This window comes from Caretta caretta, chromosome 18 (genome assembly GCF_965140235.1).
Source record: "Caretta caretta isolate rCarCar2 chromosome 18, rCarCar1.hap1, whole genome shotgun sequence".
NCBI lineage: Eukaryota > Metazoa > Chordata > Testudines > Cheloniidae > Caretta > Caretta caretta.
Window position 1 is genome coordinate 6,629,043 of NC_134223.1, and position 23,211 is coordinate 6,652,253.

Sequence of the window (23,211 nt, forward strand, 5' to 3'; positions counted from 1 at the left end):
CCAGGGCACTGTCGGCATGAAGCATCTCGGTCCCTGGACCAAACGTGGAGTGGTAGACCTCTCTCTAGGACGGCTGGGGGTCCAGGGATCTCCAAATGCTTGACCTGGCCCATGGCCGTTGAGTTCTGGCCCTGTGCCGTGAAGTATGGGTCCCTGGCCATTCCTCTGCTCACCCTGACCAGCCCCCCTCCCTTGCTCCAGAGTTGCTGAGACGATGGCCACCGTGGAACGCTTGAAAGCCCAGAACTCGGAGAAGGAGAAGACGGTCGAGACGCTGACCCAGAAGCTGGAAAATCTGGTGAGAGGCTCAGCATGACTTGGCTGGTTCCCGGAGGAGATGGGAGCATCTGAAACAGCGATCCATCTTGGTGTCTGTGCTCCAGCGAAAGGCCCACCAGCAGTCCGCCTGCCACTCCCTGGCTGATCACAGCACAGTGTTGGGCCTTCTGGGGAGAGCTGCGAGCTGGAGCCAGAAACGAGCCGTGGAGCGGACGTGGGGGTCTCGAGCGCCGCCTGGCTGATGCCGTGTCTCTGCTTGCAGGAGGCTGCGCGGGTGCAGGAGCAGGCAGCGCTGGAGGCCGAGGAGATCGAGGCCTTGCGGACAGAGTCGGAGATGCTCCAGCAGACGCTGCGAGACCTTGCTCAGGTACAGGGCGCGCGGGTCCCGTGAGCGAGGCGGGGTACCCCAGAGAGCAGGGTTCTCCGACTTGTGAGCCGTTACCGAGTCGTAGAATTGACAGTCAGAAGGAACCACCCGATCATCTAGTCTGATCTCCTGTATAGCTCAGCCGCCAGCACCCGTACAATAAACCCAAGAGCCGAAATGAGACCAACGTTTTACAGCCCACAGGAGACTAGACTGTTCTGTGCCACAGGCAGAGAACGGGAGGGACCCCGGGGCACCAGTGCCTGAGGCTCCTGCAGTGGCAGGAAATTGATCAAGTGAGATGTACCCAGGTAATCCCGGCAAGTGACCTGCACCCACATGCTGCAGAGAAAGGTGAACCCCCCCAGCTCTCTGCCAGTCTGACCTGTGGGGAAAGATCAGGGAGAGGCGCGGGCCTGTCACCCAGCTGATGGGCAGGGCAGCAAATGGATCACCTGGAGGGAGGAGCTGCCCCTCTCAAGAGCAAGCTGTTTTCTCAGAGTCATCAGGGGCTGAACTGAAAAATCCAGAGGAAAAATCAGATTCAAGTCAAACCAAAAGAAAAAGGTCTTCACGTTTTGTTTTGTCCACTCGAAAAACTAAAAAAAAAAAAAAAAAGTTTTGAATGGACCCAGAACGTTTTGAGTCAACTCAAAATGATTTTTTTTTTAAATTCAGTTTTGGGGTGGGGGGTTCCCCTTTTTAACCTGGCAAAACTTTGAAGTTGAAACAAAAAAAGTCGCAACCAAACTTTTTGAAATGGTCGGAATGAAACGTTTTGACTCTTACTACATTTTTTTTTTCCCCTGAAGCTAGTGGTTGAATTCACCCCGACACCCGTGGGGAGTTCCGGGCCCCAAAAGCTGTTGATGAAAAAACTAATTTTCCGGGAAAACGTTGCCCTGCTCCAGTCGGGCTTTGAGCGGTGGCGGTGTCGCGCTCTGGAGGCTGGCGGCCTAGGCCCCCGGCTAGCGGCCTCTGTGGCGACAGGAGCCTAGAGACTGGTTTGGCATCCTGGTGCCTGTACCCAGTGGCTCGCCATTGTCTCTCCCGCTCAGGCCGTCCTGTCCGATGCCGACAGCGCCATCCACCTCACAGGCACAGAGCGAACGACGGACGTTTCGGAAAGCGACGCCACGGGATTCAGCCTGCGGGGCCTCTCCTCCAGCCTCCGCACCCCGTCCCCGCTCCGGCGCTCCTCCCCCCGGCGCAGCTCCTCCCCCCGGCGCAGCCTCTCGCCGGCCTTCTCCGACTCCACGCTGGCCGTGGTGCACTCCGCCTTGCAGAAGAGGCAGCTGCAGGTGCAGGTGAGGGGACGGGACCTCCCAGAGCACGTGGCCATGGGATTCCTTCATGGCGGTGGGCCAGGCCTCGACTGGGCACCCAGACGTACTCCTGCTCCCCAGCTCTGCGAGACTGTGTGGAGTGGGGCCGCTGAGCCATGAGGGCCATCTGTGGGGTTATAGCTGTTCAGGCTGCATTTCTGTGGGGCTGTTTGGTGCCCACCAGGGGAGTGGGAAGCGAACAGGATTGCAAGCGTTGCTCTTTTGATAAAGCAGCCTGACAGGGTAGTTCCTGGCTGGAAACATCTGGGGGATTTTCGTGCCTTGCAGGGAATAGGATTCTGGGGAGGGGGGTTTGGAATGGGTGGGATTCCCATGGGAGATTGTCGTCCAAAGGGCATGGAGTGTGATCAGCCATGCAGGAAGCCCCGGTGGCAGGCGGTGCGGATGGCGGGGTGCACAGGGGGTGGGCAGTGCTTCAGAGGGAGAGGAGCTGACTTGCTGGGGTTTCTGCTAGGACATCCGCGGCAAGTACGAAGCCATCCAGGAGCTGGTGGGCTCCCTGAAGAAGCAGCTGGTGGAAAGAGATCACGAGCGACGCTCCCTGGAGCAGAAGATCCTGCAGCTGAAGGACGATGTTGACTGTTCCTTGCGGGCCAAGGATGATGCCGTGCGGGATGCCAGCCGCTTCCGCTCCTCGGCTGACCTGCTGGGCAGGTACTTCCATGGGCGCTCCCCCCTGCCCATCCCCCTGTGCTCCAGCATATCCCGGCTGATGGGACGGGTGTCACATGGGCATTTCTGCCCTGCTGACATCCTGGGAGCGGAGCCTGCTCTAGGGGCGACTTTCTGCACCACAGAACAAGGGCCCTGGAACGTGGGGAGGGTTGATTTTTGTTCCTTAAAGGGCTGTTCAGCCCCCAGAAATCTGTCTGTCTGTGCCCGTCTGTCAGTGAGAAGAGCAACCTGGAGCGAAGCCTGCAGGCCCTGCAGCAGCATGTGGAGGCCCTGCGGCAGGAGAGCGAGAGGCTGCAGCTGGCCAACAGCGACCTGCAGCGGCAGCGAGAACGCCTGGAGGACGAGAAGGAGGACATCGCCAAGGACAAGGAGCGGGCGCAGAAGGAGATTGAGCGCGGGTTGGTATGGGGAGAGTGGCCAGCGTGGGGGGGTGGAGGGGTGTGGAGGAAATACCAAGCCAGAGACAGAAGCTCCTCAGTAGCTACCCCGCTCCAGTGAGCAGCACCCTAGCCCGGTGCTCCAACGTGCCAGGCCTTCCTCCCCTGAGCACCCCAAGGCAAGCCCCGCTGGTGCCCGTGCCCAGCGTCCCAGCCCTGATCCTGGGGCCCAACTCTCCCTGCCAGCTGAGGTCTTGCAGACCCAGGCTGCCTGGCTTCCAGGCGAGGTGAGATTTCTCCATGGGTCATTTGAGCTGAGCTGCTATAAAAACAACCCCCGTTAGTGGTGTTTTCCCTTCTCTTACTGCGGACACCTAGGCCAAACCCTCTGCCTGGCTTGTTTAAGCTTAATCTCCTGTTGGCGTGGCTCAAAGGGAGGGCGCTGAGTGATGGGCAGGGCTGGTAAAAGCAGACGTTCTTGTATGAGGCACCACAAGAGGGCAAACCACTCCTCAATCATATCCAGAGAGAGACAAGGCGGGTGAGGTCATATCTCTTACTGGACCAACTTCTGGTGGCGAAAGAGACAAGCACGAGCCACACAGAGCTTTTCTTCAGTTCTGGGAAAGGGACTTGGTGTGTCCCAGCTAAATACAAGGTGAGACAGATTGTTTAGCATAAGGAGTGAAGAAGAGCTCTGTGGAGTTCGAAAGCTTGTCTCTCTCACCAACAGAAGTTGGTCCAATAAAAGATATCACCCACCTTGTCTTTTTCATATCCTGGGCTCAACACGGCTACAACGCTGCAAATAATCTCACATATATATAGTTTGTGTGTGTATTCTGGCTATACCTAGAAAAATGATCGTTTTTTTCAGAGCCATAAAGATTCAGAAATGACCCTGTTGATTTCCTTCAGAATTTCCAAAAACCTCATTTCTGTCCTGAATGTTTTCAGGCAAAAAGGAAGCTTTTGGAGAAAGCGAAGGCAGGACTCCAGAAGAGGCTTGGGGAGGGAAAATTTGCAGTGGGGACAAAATAGAGCCATAGAGTCAGTGCTTAATTTGTAATGGAAGAGATGCCAGGGCTCAAGCAATTTTTTTTGTTTCATAACTGACATGCCAGGCCCCGAGGTGCCCGGGGCTCTGAACTGCCAGGCCCCGAGGTGCCCGGGGCTCTGAACTGCCAGGCCCCAGCACAAATTAAGCCCTGCATAGATTCCAAGGCTGGATCATGTAGTCTGACCTCGTGCATAACACAGGCTGGAGAGTTCCACCCTTTGGACTAATTAGCTCTTTGAAGTCCCTTTGCTGTGCTCCCTTGCAAGGATAGCCAGTGACAAAGGGTGTTAAAGGTCCCCTGCTGCCAGAGCACAGGGGGTTGTGTGTGAGTCCCTCTCTGTGCCCTGCAGCCACAAACAGCTGGAGCAGCTGGAAGTGAAGAAATCCAGTCTGAAAAAGGAGCTGATGCTTGTTAAGGAGGCTCTGAACAAAGCCACCCTGGAGAAGGAGGTGTCTGAGAATGAGAAGGTGGAGATGGCAGAGGCGCTTTCCAAGGTAGGGCTTTGCGCCCCGAGAGGCAATCGGGGATTGGGAGGGAGGGGGCAGGTATTACAGTGGGGCTCGGGAGTAGCTGTTGGGCTGGCTGGTATGGGTGCGTCTGATGGATAATGCTATGGTAGCATCACTCGTTCTGCCACTTCCAATCTACAGGTCTGTTTTAAAGGCAGCTCCCTGAGGAGATCTTGACGAAGGATGCTCCCCTCTCTAGCACCTCTCCTCTTAGGCCTGCAAACAAAACTGCCCTTCACAACTCCCTGATCCGATGGGCAGATGCTGCCCCCATTCTAGAGGGGGCGCACTTCCTAGTGGTTAGAGCACAAGACCAGGAGGCAGGATTCCTGCGTTCTGTTGCCTGTCACGCTGATCGCTGTTGGCTCATTGTTTCATGATACTCCTCTGTCTGTCTGTCTCCACCTGTTCTCTCTTGTCTTGCACTTAGATTGTCAGCAATCTGGGGGAGGGACCATCTTGGTCTGGGTTTGCAAAGAGCCAAGCACGGTGGGGTCCCGGGCCATGGGGTTCCTAGAGCCGATGGTAATACAAATAATTAGCTAACAATGGATCTGCTGTGGGCTCTTGGGCAGGCCACTGACCTTCTCTGCTTCCTCCATCAAAGCGGGAGAAGGATCGTCCCGGCCTCACGCAGGTGTCGTAGCCTTGATTAATATTTAGACAGTGTTCGGAGGTCCTTTGAGACGCAGAGGGGCAAAGAGAAGTTGCCTGAGGTCACCGAGCGAGTCAGTGTGAGAGCTGGGAATAGACCCCAGAATGCCGTCCCCAGCTGTAACCATGGGAGGGCGCTGCGTTTCTTGCAGCCGTTTGCTTTATTTTATGCATGCCACATTGGGACAGTAGGGGGGCTGCGCCAGGGCTGGGGGAGGGGTCCTAGCCCTCAGCTTGGCTAGTGGGATTCACACCCCTGGCTTATCCAGGCTTCTATCCGCGTCCTCCCCTGCTGGGCGGCTCTCCGCTCCCTGCCGTGCTCCGTGGGGACTCCTGTGCCCAAGTTGCTGCAGTGACCCCGGCTGTTTGATCTCTCTCCCCCTGCCCCATGTTCACAGGCGGATGCGAGCCGGGCCGAGCTGGAGCTGACCGCCAGCAAGCTGAAGGCGGAGGAGGCCTCGCTGCGCGACTCGCTGTCCAAGATGAGCTCCCTGAACGAGGGGCTGGCCCAGGATAAAATTGAACTCAACAGGATCATCAGCCAGGTCGGTGCCGCCATGGGCTTGGCAGTGCGGCCCAGCGCCTCCTGGGGGCTCTGGTCTGGGGACATTGACCTTGGCAGGCAGCCTGCAGGGAGAAGGGGCATTGACTTGAATCTCTGCTTTTCCAGGGGAATCATAGAGTCTCAGGGTTGGAAAGGACCTCAGGAGGTCGTCTAGTCCAACCCCCTGCTCAAAGCAGGACCAATCCCCAACTAAATCATCCCAGCCAGGCCTTTGTCAAGCCTGACCTTAAAAACCTCAAAAGAAGGAGATTCCACCACCTCCCTAGGTAACCCATTCCAGTGCTTCACCACCCTCCTAGTGAAAAAGTTTTTCCTAATGTCCAACCTAAACCTCCCCCGCTGCAACTTGAGACCATTACTCCTCGTTCTGTCATCTGCTCCCACTGAGAACAGTCTAGAGCCATCCTCTTTGGAACCCCCTTTCAGGTAGTTGAAAGCAGCTATCAAATCCCCCCTCATTCTTCTCTTCCGCAGACTAAACATCCCCAGTTCCCTCAGCCTCTCCTCATAAGTCATGTGTTCCAGTTCCCTAATCATTTTTGTTGCCCTCCATTGGACGTTTTCCAATTTTCCCACATCCTTTTTGTAGTGTGGGGCCCAAAACTGGACACAGTACTGCAGATGAGGCCTCACCAATGTCGAATAGAGGGGAACGATCACGTCCCTCGATCTGCTGGCAGTGCCCCTACTTATACAGCCCAAAATGCTGTTAGCCTTCTTGGCAACAAGGGCACACTGTTGACTCATATCCAGCTTCTCGTCCACTGTAACCCCTAGGTCCTTTTCCGCAGAACTGCTGCCGAGCCATTTGGTCCCTAGTCAAATGGGGGAGCCTCAATGGGGGACAAGCACCCTAGCCCAGTCTGTCCTAGATCGATGGAGGGTTGGCCTGGTCCATGGCTCCTTCCCATGGGGAGGGATAGAGGGGTTATGGCTGAGGCCCCTGGAGGAAGCGATGGGCAGGGGGTGAACAAGGAGCTGCCCCAGGTACCTGGGGTGGGGGCTTTGTTTCCCAGGCAGGTGACGGTCTCTCCTGTCCTGCCCCTGACAGCTGGAGGAGGAGAAGGGGGCCGTGTTGGGGCAGAAGCGGGAGGTGGAGCAGGAGAAGGCCTCAATCCGCAATGAGCTGGTCCGGCTGGAGCAGGAGAAGCTGGAGCTGGACACGGAGAGGCAGGGGCTGGAGCACTCCCTGCAGGATGTGGAGCGGAGCCGGGAGAGGCTGGAGAGGGAGCTGCTGGCCCTGCAGAAGGAGAGGGTGCAGCTGCAGGAGCAGCTGGGGCAGGTAGTGGGGTGGAGCGCAGGAGCCACATGGAGGGCATGCACTTGGGAGGTGCATGTGGGGGTCTGATTGCTAGATGCTGGGAGCTGCAGGGGTGCTGGGATTTGGGGGTCAAGTTGGGGGTGCTGGGGGAGCAGGCTGGGGGGTGGTGAGGGCCTGGGTGGGGAGCAGGCAGGGGGATGTTGGGAGCTGGGGGAACAGGAGGGAGGTGGTGGGGGCCTGGGTGGGGAGCAGGCTAGAGGGTGGTGGGAGCTGGGGGAGCAGGCGGGGTGGTGGTGGGGGCCTGGGTGGGGAGCAGGCTGGGGGGCGCTGGGAGCTGGGGGAGCAGGCGGGGGCTGCTGGGAGACGGCCGGCATGGGGCAGAGGAGCAGGCTGGGGGTGCTGGGAGCCGGGGAGGCAGGCAGGTACCACAGATGAGATGGGTCCCTCCGAGAGTGGCTGGAGCCTGGCTCTCTCGCTGCTAGGGGCCTGGGTGCCCAGGGCATGGCCTCCCCTCCAGGCTCAGATCTGCCTGTTGTCCCCTCCCCTCCCCGCCAGCTGTCCCGCCAGAGGAACGCAGCCAGCGAGGAGCTGGGGCAGGCCCGCCGGGAGCAGGAGCGGCTCAGCGAGGCCCTGCTGCGAGCCGCCAGGGAGAAGGAGGGGCTGATGAAGGAGAAGGCCAGCCTGGTGGTGCAGCTGGCGGCGTCGGAGCGGGAGAACAGGGGGTTGGCGGAGGAGATCGCTGGGCTCCGGTAAGGTTTGGGCAGGCCAGGAACAACGGGGTCCCTCCTGCGGCTGGACACATACAGCCCCGGCCTCTCCCTCCCCATGGGTGCTGTGAATGGGGATCCCTCGATGGGCACCCTGCCTTTGAGACCATCTACAGGGGTACTGCCATCCTGGAGCGACTTGGCGCTCGGGGGGGAGGAGGCTTCCCCGGCACCTCCCCTCCATGGTGGGGCCAGCCTGAGTTTCCCCTCCCCTTCCCATGGGGGCTCGTCCCCTTGCCATGGCCAGGCTGTCCCCACGGCCCGGGCCGCCCCTGCCTTCCCCCCTCACTGCTGGCTCGCCCGGGCCTCTGTTGCGTGGCCTGCGCTGGGAAGGTGCTGTTCGCCCACGAGTACGGCCGGGTGAGGCTTAGCGGCACGTGGAGACGAGGCCCGAGTGCTTGGCACCAGTCCAGAAACCCTGGCAACCCCCCTGGGATAGGTGGGCCCGGAACAAGGACAAGGGGCCTGAGCTGAGGTGCAGGGAGGCTGCACATGCCTCCTTGCTGCTCCAGCTGTGAGGTTCGAGAGAGGCTCCTGGGGCCGCTGGATCCAGGCGTGGCGAGCTACGGGCGCACGCTGCAGGGGCCAGGTGCCCAGCGAGCTCTCCCTGAAGCAGCTGTGTGTGTGTGTGTGTGTGTGTGTGTGATGGTTACCAGGGAGCAGTGTTTGCAAACAGGTGTGTCAGGTCAGGGAGTGGGGGAGCCCTGCCGAACGGCAGCCCTGGGTCTGTAGGAGCAGGTGGAATCTCTCATGTCGCAATCCCCAGGCAGGTCAGTGTCTCCCCACCCAGCTCCGGCCTTTCCTGTCCCGTCTCCTTGTTGCCCTCTCTATGCCCCTTGCACGTCCCAGCCCTGGGGTCAGATCTGTGCCGGGGCAGTCGCTCTGGCTGGGACGGAGCTGGCCCTTCACCCGCCCCCCTGCGCTGTCAGGAGGTGTGAGATTGCGTGGGCACCTTCACCGCTGCCCTGCAGACGACCCCACACCTGTGCCTCTGCAGGGAGTGCCCAGTGGTGCGGTCCTCTCCAGGGGTCCCTGAGGCCCCGCTGCCGGGAGCTTCCTGACCTCGGGGCAGAGGTTTGCAGAGGGAGCGACTTCCTGGCACTCTGAAATGCACCACTGTGCCCGTGGCAGGAGGGTGCATTGGGGTGGCTTTCCACGCCTCCTTGGAGGGGCCCAATGGGGATTTTAAGGGCTGGTTGCCCCCCCACTCAGAGGCCAGGGTGCCGCCATGTGCCAGGACCCACGGCGTGCCTGTTCAGTCGTCAAAGCAACGTGCTTCTCGTCGTGGATCGTCTGCTCAGGGGCCGTTTTGTTCCGGCTTTGTCCAGCGCCTAGCACACTGGGGGCCTGCTCATCACTTCCTCGGTGGTTTTCTCTCTCTCTCTCCGCTTGAGACCTGGGGCGGGCGGGCAGGGGCTGGTGATTGGGAGGACTCACTCTGCTCGCGCTTTCCCAGGTCGGAGAAGGATGCCTTGGAGACCACCCTCTTTGACATCCAGCAGCAGCGTGCTCAGCTGGACGCCCGGAAGGAGCAGCTGGAGGCCGACAGCCAGAACCTGCTCCTGGCCAAGGAGATGCTGCAGGGTAACCTGGGCCTGGCTGCCCTACCGTTTCCTTCAGTTCCCACCTTCACCCCTTTCCAGTGTCTGTCCCCCATTCGCCGAGCTGCTGCTGGCGTCCTGAGGCCCACCAGGCTCTGGTGGCTGGATTGAGAGGGAGGAGGAGGCTGGTTCAGTGGGTAGGAGACAGGACTGGGAGCCCTGAGTTCTAGTCCTGCTTCTGCTGGGGAGAATGATCCCCTCCCCTTTGTAATGAGCTGTGTGGCTGCAAGTCCCTAGTTAAGTGTTGTGAGAGAGTCAGGGTCCCTGTCTCCTCCATGCTGCCAAGACTCCCAGACCTCGGGAAGGGCTGTAGTTAGCAGATCTCCCTTCACGCTGTGGATGTTGATCGGATCCTCATTGCTCTATCCCCAGTGGAGTTGGCCAGCATCCGCAAGCAGAGGGAGCTGGACGTGACCCGGCTGGAGAGGGATAAGGAGCTGCTGGCTCAGAAATTGGCTCAGACGGAGCAGGAGGCCCAGGTCACGCTGAGAAACAAGGAGGTGGCTCATGAGGAGGACGTGGATCGGCTCCAGAAGGAGAAGGTACGGCACAGGGCAGGCCCCGTTTCTGACTCAGACCAGTGCCATGTTACGTACCCCAGCGGCTCAGCCGGGCTGGCTCAGGCAGTTGGGGGAAGGGATCCCAGTGAGTCAATGGCAACATCTCCTTGCCTTCTATGGTGCCGGCAGAGACCCTGCAGTGGGAGTGCACGAATCTTTCCTGTGGGTTTCAGGGGGAGAGGCAGTAAGCTGCACCCCCACCCCACTCACTGCATCCCTCCCTGTCCCAACCCCGTCCCACCCCTCGCACCCCATCATTGCATCCCTCCCCAACCCCCCCGCACCTCCATCCCCCAGTCATTGCATTCCTCCCCAGTCCCTACCCATCCCAGCCCTGTACCCCTTACAGCGCTCTCCCACCCATTCTCTCCACCTCCCAGAGCGGCCACCCCCACAGCCCTGCACCCCATTCACGTCCATACACTGCTGCACTCCCATTATGTCCCCATACGCCCCTGTGCCCCCCCACATCCTCATGCACCTGTAGCCTTCTGCCTCCCCCTGCATCCCCATCCCTCCATATCCCCCCCACTCCTACCTCTCTCCTTCACTGCCCCCTCTCACCCCCACCCTGCTCTTGTCCTTGGCCTCTTTCCCTCGCCATCCTCTCTCCTCCACCCCGTCCCCACCCCATCTTTTCCCCTCCAGCCCACCCTCCTCCCTTCCCAGCTGGGTGACTTAGGCAGCCCCTGGAAAAGTGTATGAAAAAGTGACTCTGTGTAGGCAAGTGTGTGTGTGCATTGTATGTGCGTAAGAGACTGTGTGTCATTGTGTAGGGAGGTGCATGTATTGTCGCCTGTGTGTATACCTGTGTGAATACAATTTTCAGCCTAACTCTTTGACTTTTATTCCTTTTACTGGCTTGCCCACAAAAAGAGTGTATGGCCTAAAATGTGTGGGTATTCATTTCATAACAAGTTTTTAAGAGGGAAGGGAACTCTAAAAGAAACGTATTCTTTCTTAAAGAGTGAATGTTGTAGACTAGGCATTGCAGAAGAGCCGATGTATCACACACATCTCCCCACCTTTGTCTTGTGACATTATAAACGCTTTGTTGCAGACTCTCTCTTTTTATGTGTATGTCCAGCACCGACCACCCTGGAGCCCTGATCTTAGATGGGGTCTCTAGGCACTAAACAACAATTGTAATAATAAATAATGTGGAAGTACATGTGTTAGTGCGTGCTAGACGTGTACACATGAGTACACGTGTGGTTCTGCATGTAGGTGTGGGAGTCAGTTTCTACAGATTTATTTACATAGGTTTCTGGACAGGGGCATTTCTGCGGTTGTGCTCTCTGGATTTGTATTTGGGCTTCAGGAGTGGGCCTTTAATGGACCCAGAGCAGCTGTGATAATGTGTGTCCTAATTCCACACACAAAATTACAATAACTTTAGTGAACAAAAACCATGGAGCTGGTTACGACAAATGGGAAGAGGGGAGGGAAAGAATCAGAAAATCTTTTTTGTGAAATTTCATTTTTTTAAAAAAATGACCCTTTTTGACTATTTTGCTGCCAGTTGTAGTGTCCTGTAACAAGTAACAACTGAACTTAGCATAACACATTGGTCAAAACAAGAAATACGCCTGATTGGGTCGTGCAGTGAAAATGAGCATGTGACAGAGAGTGGGGGAGAGCAAGTGACGGAGGGAGGGGGGATGGAGTGAGCGGGAGGCGGGGCCTTGGGGCAGGGGCGGGCCAAGGGTGTTCGGTTTTCTGGAATTAGAAAGTTGGCAACCCTGGTGGGGAAAGGGCCACGGAGCCTGCCAGGCCTATGGAGGAGTTAGCATGGGTTTGGGCAATTTGGTTTGCTGGTTACTTTCCTTGGGACCCGCAGCTCTGAAAGCAAAGGCCTCCAGCCCTGGAACTCTCCATCAGCTGCGTCAGTATTAGGGCTCACGTGCACCTCCCTGGACTCCCGCCACCAGCGGGCCCTGTGAACCTTTAGCCCATGTGCAGCTCTGCTATCCCCTCCGGTAACGGGGAGGGGCTCGTGCCCGAGCCGTAGCTTTGGAGCCTTCACCTAGAGCTCTGGCATCTGCTGCTTGGTCCGTGCAGGAGACGGTGCGCCTGGAGTTGGAGTCGGAGCGGGAGGAGCTGCTGCACCGGCTGAGCCACGAGCGGGAGGAGCTGCTGGCCCGCTACGAGGCGGAGAAGGAGGAGCTGAGCGAGGAGATCACCGCGCTGCAGCAGGAGCGGGACGAGAGCCTCCTGCAGGCGGAGAATGAGAAGCAGCAGGTAGGGGAGGGTGTGCGGGGGATTGGCACTGCTGCCAGCCCCGGCCTGGGGGAGGCTCCCATTAACTCCAGCCGAGAGCTGGGGCCGGTCCTGGCAGGCGCTCAGCACTCTGAGCAGCAGCAGCAGACGGCGTGAGGTGGAACGGGGCAGAGAGCACGGCCTGCCCGGCCCCACACCAGCCCCAGCATGTGCCGGCTCCCAGCTGGCAGAACAGCTGCTGCGGCTCCCACCCACACCCCAGAATCCCGGAGCTCCAGCCCCTCTGCGCCTTTATCGCCATCCCTGCCCCCCGGAGTTCACCCCCTGGATCTCACCCCTGTCGCACGCCCTCTGAATTTCTCTCCCTCGCTGGGATCTCTCCCGGCCACACAGGCCCTGTCCCTCAAGGAGTCGGAGAAGACCCTCCTGTCGGAGAAGCTGGCCTGTGCCCAGCACAGCCTTGCCGGCGTGACCTTGGAGATGGAGCGGCAGAAGCGAGAGGCCATCAGCCGGCAGGAGCAGGATCGGGTTGGTGTGGGTGCTATGCGGGCATCAGGAGGGTGGGAGATGGACACACGCACATGAGACGGTCGCTGGTGGTGGTGAGCACGTTCACCGCAGTGTTTGTGGAGGGGGGTGCTGATTGCTGCCGCCGAACCGAAGCAGAACTCGGGAAGCAAATACCACCACCAGCTCGCTCCTAGGTAGCGCTTTCCATCAGTTGATCTCCAAGCACTTTACAAACCAGCATTAGCTCCATTTTACACCTGGGGAAACTGAGGCACAGAGAGAGGTGACTTGCCCAAGGTCACCGGGCAGGCCAGTGGTAGAGCTGAGAATAGAACCCAGGTCTCCTGAGTCCCGGGACAGTGCCCTATCCACTAGGCCACACTGCCTCTTATTGCCCCACACACCTCCATAGATGCTTAATCTGTATCTGCAGAGCCAGTTTCAGGTCCTCTGCTGAGACATTTCAAACCTGAATTGCAGCAATGCCACTGCACCTAACTCCTGGCCTGCAGCCACCCCCCATGCAGCAGTGCCTGTGCACCTTGCTCCTGGCCTGCAGCCCCCTCTTTTGCTCCCCTCCTGTCTCCCCAGTGTCCCCTCCCACCTCGCTCCTGATCTGCAGGTCACTTCCCAGCCTAGCCCTGGGCGGAGACTGGCTGCTGCGCTGGGTCACGCCTCGCCTTGAGCTCCGTGAGGCAGGAGGGGGAGGAAGCCAGATGCCGTCTCCCCTCCTGGAGCACCAAGGAGAAGCTGATTCCTGTTCACGGCGAATGCCCCCTGCCTGTACCTGGTGGCTGTGCAGTGCATGTCGTGGGCAACTGCTGATTGGCAGCTGGCCGGGTGAACCTGGTAAATGTGACCCCAGCGAGGGGGGAGCCGGTGCAGGTCAGTAAGGGCTGGGCCGTTCTTTGTTCGCAGAGCACCATCAACGCCCTGACCTCGGAGCTGAAGAGCTTGCGGGTGCAGTTGGAAGAAACCGTCGCGGCCCGCGAGCGGGAGGCCCGGGGGCTGCAGGAGCAGGTCAAGGAGCTGGTCAGGCAACGGGAATGCACCCTCCGCGAGGTGAGTGCGGGCATGGGGAGGGGGATAGTGGGCTGGGCCCCACTGCCAACCTCCCCCTTCCAGAAGGGGATGGAAGCGGGGGGCAGGAGAGAGTCACCAGGGGACAGAAGTGGAGCCATGAACCACGGTGGATCTCCTTCAGCAGGGCTTGACAGTGTTGCACTGGAGATGGCAGGTGGGACACCTGCAGAGGAGGGTGCCGGGGGGGGGGGGCAGGTGCTTGGAGATCATGCCAGGGCCGCCTCCTGCCGAGTACACAGTCCCCATGTGTGCTGGGGCAGCAGGGATCTGAGGGCGGCCGCACCCGTTTTCTGCCACGAAGGTGGAGGAGCTAAAGACCCAGCTGCGCATGGTGGAGGATGCCCGGGACAGCATCCGGCGGGACGTGATCGAGGCCCACCGGAAAGTACGGGAGAGCCAGGAGGGCCATGAGGTCCAGAGGAAGGACATCCTGGACCTGCGGCGCAGCCTGAGTGACGAGGCCAAGGAAAAGGAGGCACTGCAGAGCTCCAACCAGGAGCTGCGGGCTGCCGTCAAGCGAGCTGAGAGCGACCGCATCAGGTGCGGGGGGAGCCGCCGTGGGGGGTGGGAGCGGGGTACGTCGCTGTGTCCCGCTGGGATCTGACGCTGCCTTGGTCCCCAGTCTGAAGTGGGCCAACGAGGAGAAGGAGCAGAAGCTGGCCACCCTGGAGGAGGCGCGGGCAGCCGTGGGCAAGGAAGCCGCCGACCTGAGGAGCAGCCTGCAGGAGGTGGAGCGATCGCGGCTGGAGGCCCGCAGGGAGCTGCAGGAGCTGAGGCGACAGGTGTGTGAGTGTGTGTGTGCACGGGGTTGGGGGGGGGGGCACAGGGGGACGTGGCTGGAAGGAGCAGGCTCCCCGGCACTAGGAAACTGGGCCTGCACCTTCCCCAAGTGCTCAGGACCTGGCCTCTGTGCGGGCGAAGCTGCTTGGGGGCAGGGCCCTGCTCCTCGGATGAGCCTGTTTTCCCTGACGCGGTGCCCGAGTTACCCCCTGGGTGTGACCTCTGTCCGGACTGTGGGGCTGCTGCCCCCGCGTTCGGGGGCTCGACCTCCCATGGCTGGGAGCTTCGGGCAGGGAATCAAACCCCAGAGGAAATGTGCCCTGCAGGCCCCTCCTCGCCGGAGCTGATGGGAGGTGGATGCTCCTCTGTCCTCCTGGTGAGGGCTGGGACTGGGCAGGCCCATGGTGCCGGATCCCCAGGGTTGTCTGAGGTTGAACGGCTCCGAGGGGCCGTGGGGGAAGGCGAAGCAGGGCTTTGAGTGAGGGGCTCGCGAGGCGTCGGGGAAGAGGAGGCTCTGCCCAGCTGCCCCTGAGCCCACGCTGACGACTCTCTGTCGGGAGGACAGGAAGATGTGGGCACAGTTGGCATAGCAGAGTCTGGGCCACCGGGCCAAGCATCTGTAGTTCAGGAGGGGCCGTGAGTGTGTAGGATCCCGCCCTTCCGGCCCTGGGGCGAGCTACAGTTCCCCTCGCTGGCCTGGAACAGCTTTGGTGCCTCTCCGTTGCGCTGCGCCACTCCCATCCGCGGGGCAGTCATGTACTTCCCTGCCCCCCTTCCGGTGCCCCCAGATCAAGATGCTGGACAGTGAGAACGCCAAGAAGAACAAGGAGGTGGCAGAGCTGCAGGCCCGGGTGGCACTGGATGAGCAGCGGGAGGAGGAGAGCCGGCGGGAATCCTTCGGCCTCAAGCAGAAGATTGTGGAGAGCGAAGCCAGCAGGGAGTTTGCCAGGAAGGAGGTGAGCATGGGGCTCCTTTGGTCTCGCATGGTCCTCCTGCCTCCGCCCAGGAATTCTCTCCTGGTCGTGCCTGTCGGCCACCCAGCTCTGGCTCATCGCGTTGCCGCTGCCAGGGACTGGTCATGCTGTGTACTGCCCATGTGGCCCGGGTGTGGGGAGCAGATGCGTCCCTCCAGGGCAACTTGAAGGAGGCTCATGGAGGTTAAGGCCAGAAAGGACCATTACAGCGCTGTAGTCTGACACCTGGTGTAACCCAGGCCAGAGAACCTCCCGAGTAATTCCTGCCTCCAGAACTTGCCGACCATGCTTCCTCCTTGGTCTTCTTTGCCTGTCCCACTTGGCATGATAAAATGGAGGAGAGTGGCCCAAAGTGGTGGAGACCACGTCCTTCTGGAGTAGCCATGTGGCCAGGAGGACATGTGGCTTTTGCGCGGAGGCGGCTGTGCCACGCTTGACCCCATGTGCTCTCACTGGGCTGGCTCTCCCTACCCAGAATGCCTTTCAGCCCTCTCTCTTGCCTCCCCAGCTCCACAACCTGCAGCGGAAGCTGTCGGAACAGGAGGGCGAGTTCCAGGTGAGGGAGAAGGACCTCCTGGGCAGCCTGGAGGAGGCCCGCGGCAATGAGAAGAAGCTGCTGGACAACGCCCGCAACCTGGAGATCAAGCTGGAGAACGCGCAGGCTGAGGCGGCGGAGCTGAGCCTCCGGCTGAGCGCCGCCGAGGGCCGTGCCCTCGGCCTGGAGGCTGAGCTGGCTCGAGTGGAGGGGTTGAAGCGGGACGTGGAGTTCAAGCTGGGGAGCCTGCATTCCGCCCTGAGGCGCACCCTGGGCATCAGCCGGGGCGGCCGGGCCCCCAGCCCAGCCATCAGGGGGCGTAGCAGCTCCCCCAAAAGACTCTTCTCTCCTACCAAAGGTAACGGGTCAGGAGAGCCCTCGGACGCAGCCCTGAGGAGGCCCCTTTCTCTCCTCCCCAAACCTTGAGGGCTTGGTTGTCTTCAGTGCCCTGCTGTGTGGGAGTGGCATCTGGTGGAATGGAGCCAGGACTCCTGGGTCCTATTCCTGGCCGTGCCACTGGCTTGCCATGGGGCCTTGGTCAAGTCACTTCCCTTGCCTGTACCCCATCTTTGCAATGGGGATAGTAAGACCCTGGCGTCCTGGCAGGGTTGGGAGGCTCAATCACTGACGCTTGCAAAGCACTTGGGGATGCCCAGGTGGAAGGGCCTGGAGGAGGGTGGGGTAGAACTATTGGCCTGAATGGCTGGCTGGGATTCACTCCAGACCCTGCACTGCTCTTCATGCCTGTCCAGTGGCTTCTCCCTCAGGTCCTCCCTGTTCGCTGCCTTGAGCCCTTCGGGGTGGGGTGAAGGGCCCTTTGCGGCCCTGCTGTACTGGAGAGGCTCTTCTCTGGCCGGGCTGCAGCTCCTCTTCCTGCCAGTAGGTGTCCCCCTTCTCCTTGTGGGATCAGAGCCAGGAGCTAGGAAAACCCTGACAGGTTTAGTGTTGGATTCCCGGAGCCCAGCCGGGGCCCACCATCTCTCCCCTGTGCCCGTCTCCCCCTAGGTGACAACGCGTACAGCACCACGGACGGGCGCGGCAGCCCCACCCCACAGGCGGGCAGCCCCGAGCGCAGCCCCAGCTCGCGCCCTCTGTCTCCGGAGCGCGCCCTCTCGCCCGGCCGCAGCGAGCAGCTGGTGGCGGATATCGACCCTGAAGTGGTGCGGGCCGCCCTCCGGGACTTCCTGCAGGAGCTGCGGGAGACGCAGCGCGAGCGGGTACCGGTGTGGGGAGGAAGGGTTCAACATCTGCCCACGCTGCTCTGCCCGAAGGGCGAGCAGCCTGGCGGGTCTCCCGACTGCTGATCGCCCCCTCCTGTCTCGCCCTCCTCTCCGAATCCAGGATGACCTGCGGGCCCAGCTGGGCAGCCTGACCCGCCAGCTGGCTGAGATGGAGTCGGAGCGGGACAGTGCCAGAACCCGAGTGCAGCAGCTGCAGAAGCTAGTGACCGAAAGCCAGGAAGGTAAGGGCTGTGGTGGGGGCGTGCAGAGGGGCCTGTGCCCATCGTAATAATGAGCGCTCTTGGCAATGCTTGGCCCATCTCTAGGGCCTTTCAAAGCACTCGGTGTGCAGATGGATGCATTTTGCCTCACGACCCCTTACCCTAGGTTAGTCTTAATAGCCCCGTATTCCAGAGGGGTAAACTGAGGCACAGAGAGGGGAAATGACTTGCCCCAGCCAGTGGCAGGGTCAGGGTCCCCACTCTTCTAAGCCCCTACTTGCACTGTCTCTTCATAGTAATTTGCATGCTGTTACCCATGGTGCTCCTGGATTTTTACTTTTTGCAGTGGTACCTTTTGTTTGTAAACTTGGTGCTTTAATGCCCTTATGCCAGTGGGCTGGGCTACCATGCAGAGGTTATACCCAGCTGGTAGGCACGCAGGCTTGGTCCATTGCAACATGCAGCAGGCCCTAGCTCATCTCTCTTGTTGGAAATGCAAGGACAGACCCAGAGAACGAGAGCAGGACCGTAGGAGGCAGTTAGTGAGTCTCCAGGCCAGGGCTTGTGAGATTTTTCAGAGTCCCCTCCCATTCAAGCCTGTGTGTGCCATCTCTCCCATGCACCTGCATCTTGTCCCTGTGGCATCTGCATCAAGCACTAGATTGTTGTGTATCGCTGCTCTGTGCTCTTTTAAACAGCTTGTTACCACCCACCCCCCAGAGGAGGCTGCATTTCAGTGGTGGGTGAAAGGATCCCTGTATACAGTTTATGGGATCACTTGGAATGAGAGGAACACTAGGAAATACCAGCCCTCGTTTTGAACCACTAGCCCCCAGCAGAGCCTGGGCATCGCTTGGTATGGCTGCCGCCTGCCGACACTTGCAACTGGAGGTTTAATCCTGAACTGGGGATTTCCAGACACTTGGGGTTTTGTGTCTCGGCTCTGACGTTCTGTATTTGGCTGCCCTCTTGCTGGGCTGCTCCCCTCCCCCCTCAAGGGACAATTCATTTTCCTCCTTTCTCTAAGTTGCCACAGCTAGGAAAGCTCAGAAGACAGCAATATCTTCCCAGGCTCCCAGAGCCCTGTTCCTACATGCGGTGTTGGGAACTCAGCATTTCAGGGATGCTTGGTTATTCCCTGCCCTCTCCCCTTTTGTGGGTGTCATGTTTTCCCCTTGCCCGGGTCTGTGCCCCTTAAACGTTTCCTCTGAGGTTCACTGGGAAGGGGGCCATTTTGAAATCCAGCTGTACAGATCGATTCATTCTCAAGCATTATTTTAGCATCAAAATTAATTCCCTGGTTGAGGGAGAACCACAAGGAGAGGCTAAAACTTTTTTACGTGGGGCTTCAAAACCACTTGATCCTTCTTATTGTTACGTGTAGCGACCAGAGGCCTAGACTGAGATCAGGGCCCCATCGCGCTAGGAGCTGTGCAGAGGTAGTGAGCGTTGGCCCCTTCCCCAAAGGGCTTCCAGTCTAAATAACCAAGGCAAAGAGCAGGGGGCAGACGGTCAGTATTATTATCCCCCCAGGGATGAGAGGAGCAAGACACAGTGTGTCTTCTTGTCACAAATCTGCAGGATCTGTGCTACACCCCAGCTTTTGTCTCTTGGAAGAACCCCTTCAGTGTGCCAGAGCCCCGCACCGCTTCCTAGACTGAGCTACGGGGCTCCAGCCTTCCTGCTTCACGCCGTGAGCTGTGCTCAGCGAGTGGGACTGAGAGAGACTCCTGGGAGAGATGCATGCATTCTTTGGGGACGAATGCACCCCAGCCAGTATTTGCAGTGATCCCCTGGGTGGATTAGTCGGCTGGAACACAGCAGAGGAAGCCCTTAGCTTAGCACAGAGGATAAAGGTTAAAGCATCGTCCATTCTGGTCAAGCCGCAGCTCACCAGCCAAGCTGTAGTGGGCTTCCATGTTCAAGCTCTGTCTCTCTCTGACTTTGTCGCTTCCCTGGTCCGAGAGCTCCCAGCCTCTTCCGGAGGTCAACACTTTATTCTCTCCCGGTCACGGCTCGGTCCTTTACTCTCCAGGCAGGCCCCTGCTGGCTGGAGTGTCCAGCCCACTGAGTGTCGATCCATGAGTCATCGATGCTTGCATTGTCTCTCTGGACCCATTGTTGATCTGGGTCAGTTTCAGGCAGTTCCTTAACGGCTGTATTCATCCCACCCAGACAGGGAGGAGAAACACACTGCTATGTCTGTCTCTTAGGGCTGGTTTACAAGTGGGAACTTAGACTGGCATAGCTACATCTCTCGGGGTGTGAAAAGTCCACACCCCTAAGAGACATAGCTAAGAACATAAGAACGGTCATACTGGGTCAGACCAAGGGTCATAGAATCATAGAATCATAGAATATCAGGGTTGGAAGGGACCCCAGAAGGTCATCTAGTCCAACCCCCTGCTCGAAGCAGGACCAATTCCCAGTTAAATCATCCCAGCCAGGGCTTTGTCAAGCCTGACCTTAAAAACCTCTAAGGAAGGAGATTCTACCACCTCCCTAGGTAACGCATTCCAGTGTTTCACCACCCTCTTAGTGAAAAAGTTTTTCCTAATATCCAATCTAAACCTCCCCCACTGCAACTTGAGACCATTACTCCTCGTTCTGTCATCTGCTACCATTGAGAACAGTCTAGAGCCATCCTCTTTGGAACCCCCTTTCAGGTAGTTGAAAGCAGCTATCAAATCCCCCCTCATTCTTCTCTTCTGCAGGCTAAACAATCCCAGCTCCCTCAGCCTTTCCTCATAAGTCATGTGTTCTAGACCCCTAATCATTTTTGTTGCCCTTCGCTGGACTCTCTCCAATTTATCCACATCCTTCTTGTAGTGTGGGGCCCAAAACTGGACACAGTACTCCAGATGAGGCCTCACCAATGTCAAATAGAGGGGAACGATCACATCCCTCGATCTGCTCGCTATGCCCCTACTTATACATCCCAAAATGCCATTGGCCTTCTTGGCAACAAGGGCACACTGCTGACTCATATCCAGCTTCTTGTCCACTGTCACCCCTAGGTCCTTTTCCGCAGAACTGCTGCCTAGCCCAGTCCCTCTAGCCCAGTGTCCTGTCTTCCAGTGGCCCATGCCAGGTGCCCCAGGGAATCATCAAGTGATCTGTCCCCTGTCGCCCACTCCCAGCCTTTGGCAAACAGAGGCTAGGGGCTCTATCCCTGCCCATCCTGGCTAATAGCCATTGATGGATCTATTCTCCATGAACTTATCTAATTCTTTTTTGAACCCTGTTAGAGTCTTGGCCTTCACAACATCCTGTGGCAAAGAGTTTCACTGGTTGACTATGTGTTGTCAGCCTAAGCCTTGGTGTAGACAGTGGTAGGTGGACAGAAGAATTTTTCCGTCGACCTAGCTACTGCCTCTCAGAGCAGTGGATTACCTGTGCCAAAGGGAGAACCCCTCCCATCCATGTACATAGTGTCTAAGTGTCTACACTTAAAAGGCTGCATCGGTGCAGTTGCGCCAGTCGCACTTTAATGAAGACGCTCTACGCCCATGGGAGAGAGCTCTTTCGTCAGCATCATTAATCCACCTCTGTGAGAGGTGGTGAAGCTCTCCCGCAGCTGCCTGCCCCAGCACACGGGTCGGAGTAACTACGTCACTCAAGGGTGTGGATTTTTCACTGCCCTGAGCAACGTACCAAAGTAGTTCTGCAGTGCAGACCTGCCCAAAACGGAAGCGATACAGTGGTGCAGCAGCAATGGTTTAAGTGTAGACGTATCCTTAGTCTGCCCTGAGAGCAGACGTAATCCTTCCCCTCACTTGGTAACAATGCAGAGTATAGGGAGAAACTGAGGCACACGTCGGCTTCATAAAAACATTACCAAAAATTCCCACTTTGTCCCACGTCATGCAGCTGGGAACTGAACTCACTTCTCCTGGATCCCAGCCCGGTGCTGTGAAACGTGGCCCGTGCTGTGTGAAGAAGTTGGCTGTCACCGGGTTTATACGTTGAGTCTCCAAAAGGCAGCCCCCACTCAGGTGCTGAAGATGTCCCCTTCAGGGACAAGTGTTTATTCAAGCTGCATAGTAAAACTTAGCTCTGAGAGTGAGTGCTTCACATCTTCATTGGTAATGGATTTTCTCTCCCTCGCCCTCTGGGGTAGGCAAGCATTAGCCTCATTTTACAGATGGGGAAACTGAGTCACGGAGGGTTTAAAGAACTCGCCCCGAGGTCTCGCAGTGCATCAGTGTCAAAGCCAGGATTAGAACCCAAGTGCTCTGTGCCTCCTATTTGCCGCTGGCTTCTGGTGCAAAGTGCCCGCATGCCCCCTCACTGGCTCTGCGCCTGCATTCTCTGCTTCAGGGAGGCGCAGCGCGGATGGCAAGCTGAGCAGCGCCCAGACCGCCCTCCTGCTGCAGGAGGAGACCCTCCGCCGCAACGACCGGGAGCGCAAGGCATTGATGGACAAGGTGACGGCGCTGGAGCGGAGCCTGCAGTCGGCAGACAGCGACCGGCGAACCACCCAGGTGCACAGGGCCGGGGGCAGGTCGCTGGCTGGGGAGGTTCTAATGGACCAGGGATAGGAGCAGAACCTGAAGGCAAATACGTAAAGAGAGGGTGAATGAGGACACCAGGGGAACAAGGCATTTCAGATGGGTTGAAGTGAGCCCTGTGTGCGCTCGTTGGTCGGAATTGGGGTGGGGGGATCAAGGCCATTTGGGGCACCAGGGGGTTAAAATGAGTGTTTAGGGCCTCTCTTCTGGCTGCAGTGGGCACTGAATACCAGCTTGATGCACCCGCCTCTGGATTGGGTGCTTAGAGATTCACCATCGTTCACCCTGGGTGGGCAAGGATCTGGTTTTCCCAGCTCGATCTCCCTGGCTGGTGGTGAACGGCCTGGGCTGACTGCAGTGGGGATGCCCGGTGCCTGCAGCTCCTGGCAGGGACTGAGATCATTACTGCAGATCTCCTTGCCTCCAGTGGGAGATCCAGGCGTGGAGTCTAGTCCACTGCCGTGCTCCTGGCGGGGAGCCAAGAGCTGGGGGGGTGGGGGCAGCAGGGTGTAGGGATTGGGGAGGCCGGGCAGCAGCCCAAGCTGGGAGTCTGGCAGCCTGGCTTGGAGCAGAGGCTGGGCAGCAGCCTGGCTGGGGAGCCGGGAGCTGGGCCAATAGTCGATGTAAGTCTACACAGACACTGCGTCGCCCTAACTACGCCTCTTGTGGAGGTGGAGTTACGATGTCGGTGCAGTAGGGCACTTACATGGGCGGGAGCACAGCTGTAGTGTGGACACTGGCATAATTAGGTCGACGTAGGCTGCTTCATGTCGACCTAATTGTGGAGCGTAGACCAGGCCTTAGACTTGATGGGGCTGGGGCGCCCCCATCTCTGCGAGGTTTCTGTGGGATAGAATGTGGATCGAGGTCCAGATCCACTCAGAAGTGGCTTAATTTTGCATGCTAATGTGACCGGGATCTGCTTGCCTGACCTCTGATTTACTTACACCCATGGAGATCAGGGCCCCATTGCACTGTGCGTTGTGTGTGTATGTACATAGGCACTCACACACGTGGACATGGACACGGACACACGTGGACATGGACACGGACACACACCTGTGTACACTCAGACATGGACACATTCACACACCGACATGGACACACTCACACATGTGGACACTCACTCGCACAC

At 58.6% G+C, this 23,211-nt stretch overlaps 1 protein-coding gene across 9 annotated transcripts in view; it reads left to right on the top strand.

The window, feature by feature from the left end:
• The window catches only part of CROCC (ciliary rootlet coiled-coil, rootletin), a 62,331-nt gene that overhangs the window by 24,378 nt on the left and 14,742 nt on the right, over positions 1 to 23,211 (top strand). For all 9 annotated transcript variants that reach the window (XR_007353261.2, XM_075121127.1, XM_048824800.2 and 6 more), the window contains 21 exons: positions 202 to 298; positions 542 to 646; positions 1,705 to 1,953; positions 2,447 to 2,646; positions 2,883 to 3,065; positions 4,455 to 4,599; positions 5,667 to 5,813; positions 6,885 to 7,115; positions 7,650 to 7,843; positions 9,318 to 9,445; positions 9,835 to 10,004; positions 12,084 to 12,263; positions 12,636 to 12,770; positions 13,671 to 13,814; positions 14,137 to 14,375; positions 14,458 to 14,617; positions 15,404 to 15,571; positions 16,098 to 16,482; positions 17,130 to 17,341; positions 17,466 to 17,586; positions 21,886 to 22,049. Coding sequence is in view for 8 of the 9 variants with exons in the window: in XM_075121127.1 (XP_074977228.1) it covers positions 202 to 298; positions 542 to 646; positions 1,705 to 1,953; positions 2,447 to 2,646; positions 2,883 to 3,065; positions 4,455 to 4,599; positions 5,667 to 5,813; positions 6,885 to 7,115; positions 7,650 to 7,843; positions 9,318 to 9,445; positions 9,835 to 10,004; positions 12,084 to 12,263; positions 12,636 to 12,770; positions 13,671 to 13,814; positions 14,137 to 14,375; positions 14,458 to 14,617; positions 15,404 to 15,571; positions 16,098 to 16,482; positions 17,130 to 17,341; positions 17,466 to 17,586; positions 21,886 to 22,049 (3,757 nt within the window). In the remaining variant the exon portion in view is untranslated. The remainder of the gene's footprint in view (positions 1 to 201; positions 299 to 541; positions 647 to 1,704; positions 1,954 to 2,446; positions 2,647 to 2,882; positions 3,066 to 4,454; positions 4,600 to 5,666; positions 5,814 to 6,884; positions 7,116 to 7,649; positions 7,844 to 9,317; positions 9,446 to 9,834; positions 10,005 to 12,083; positions 12,264 to 12,635; positions 12,771 to 13,670; positions 13,815 to 14,136; positions 14,376 to 14,457; positions 14,618 to 15,403; positions 15,572 to 16,097; positions 16,483 to 17,129; positions 17,342 to 17,465; positions 17,587 to 21,885; positions 22,050 to 23,211) is intronic.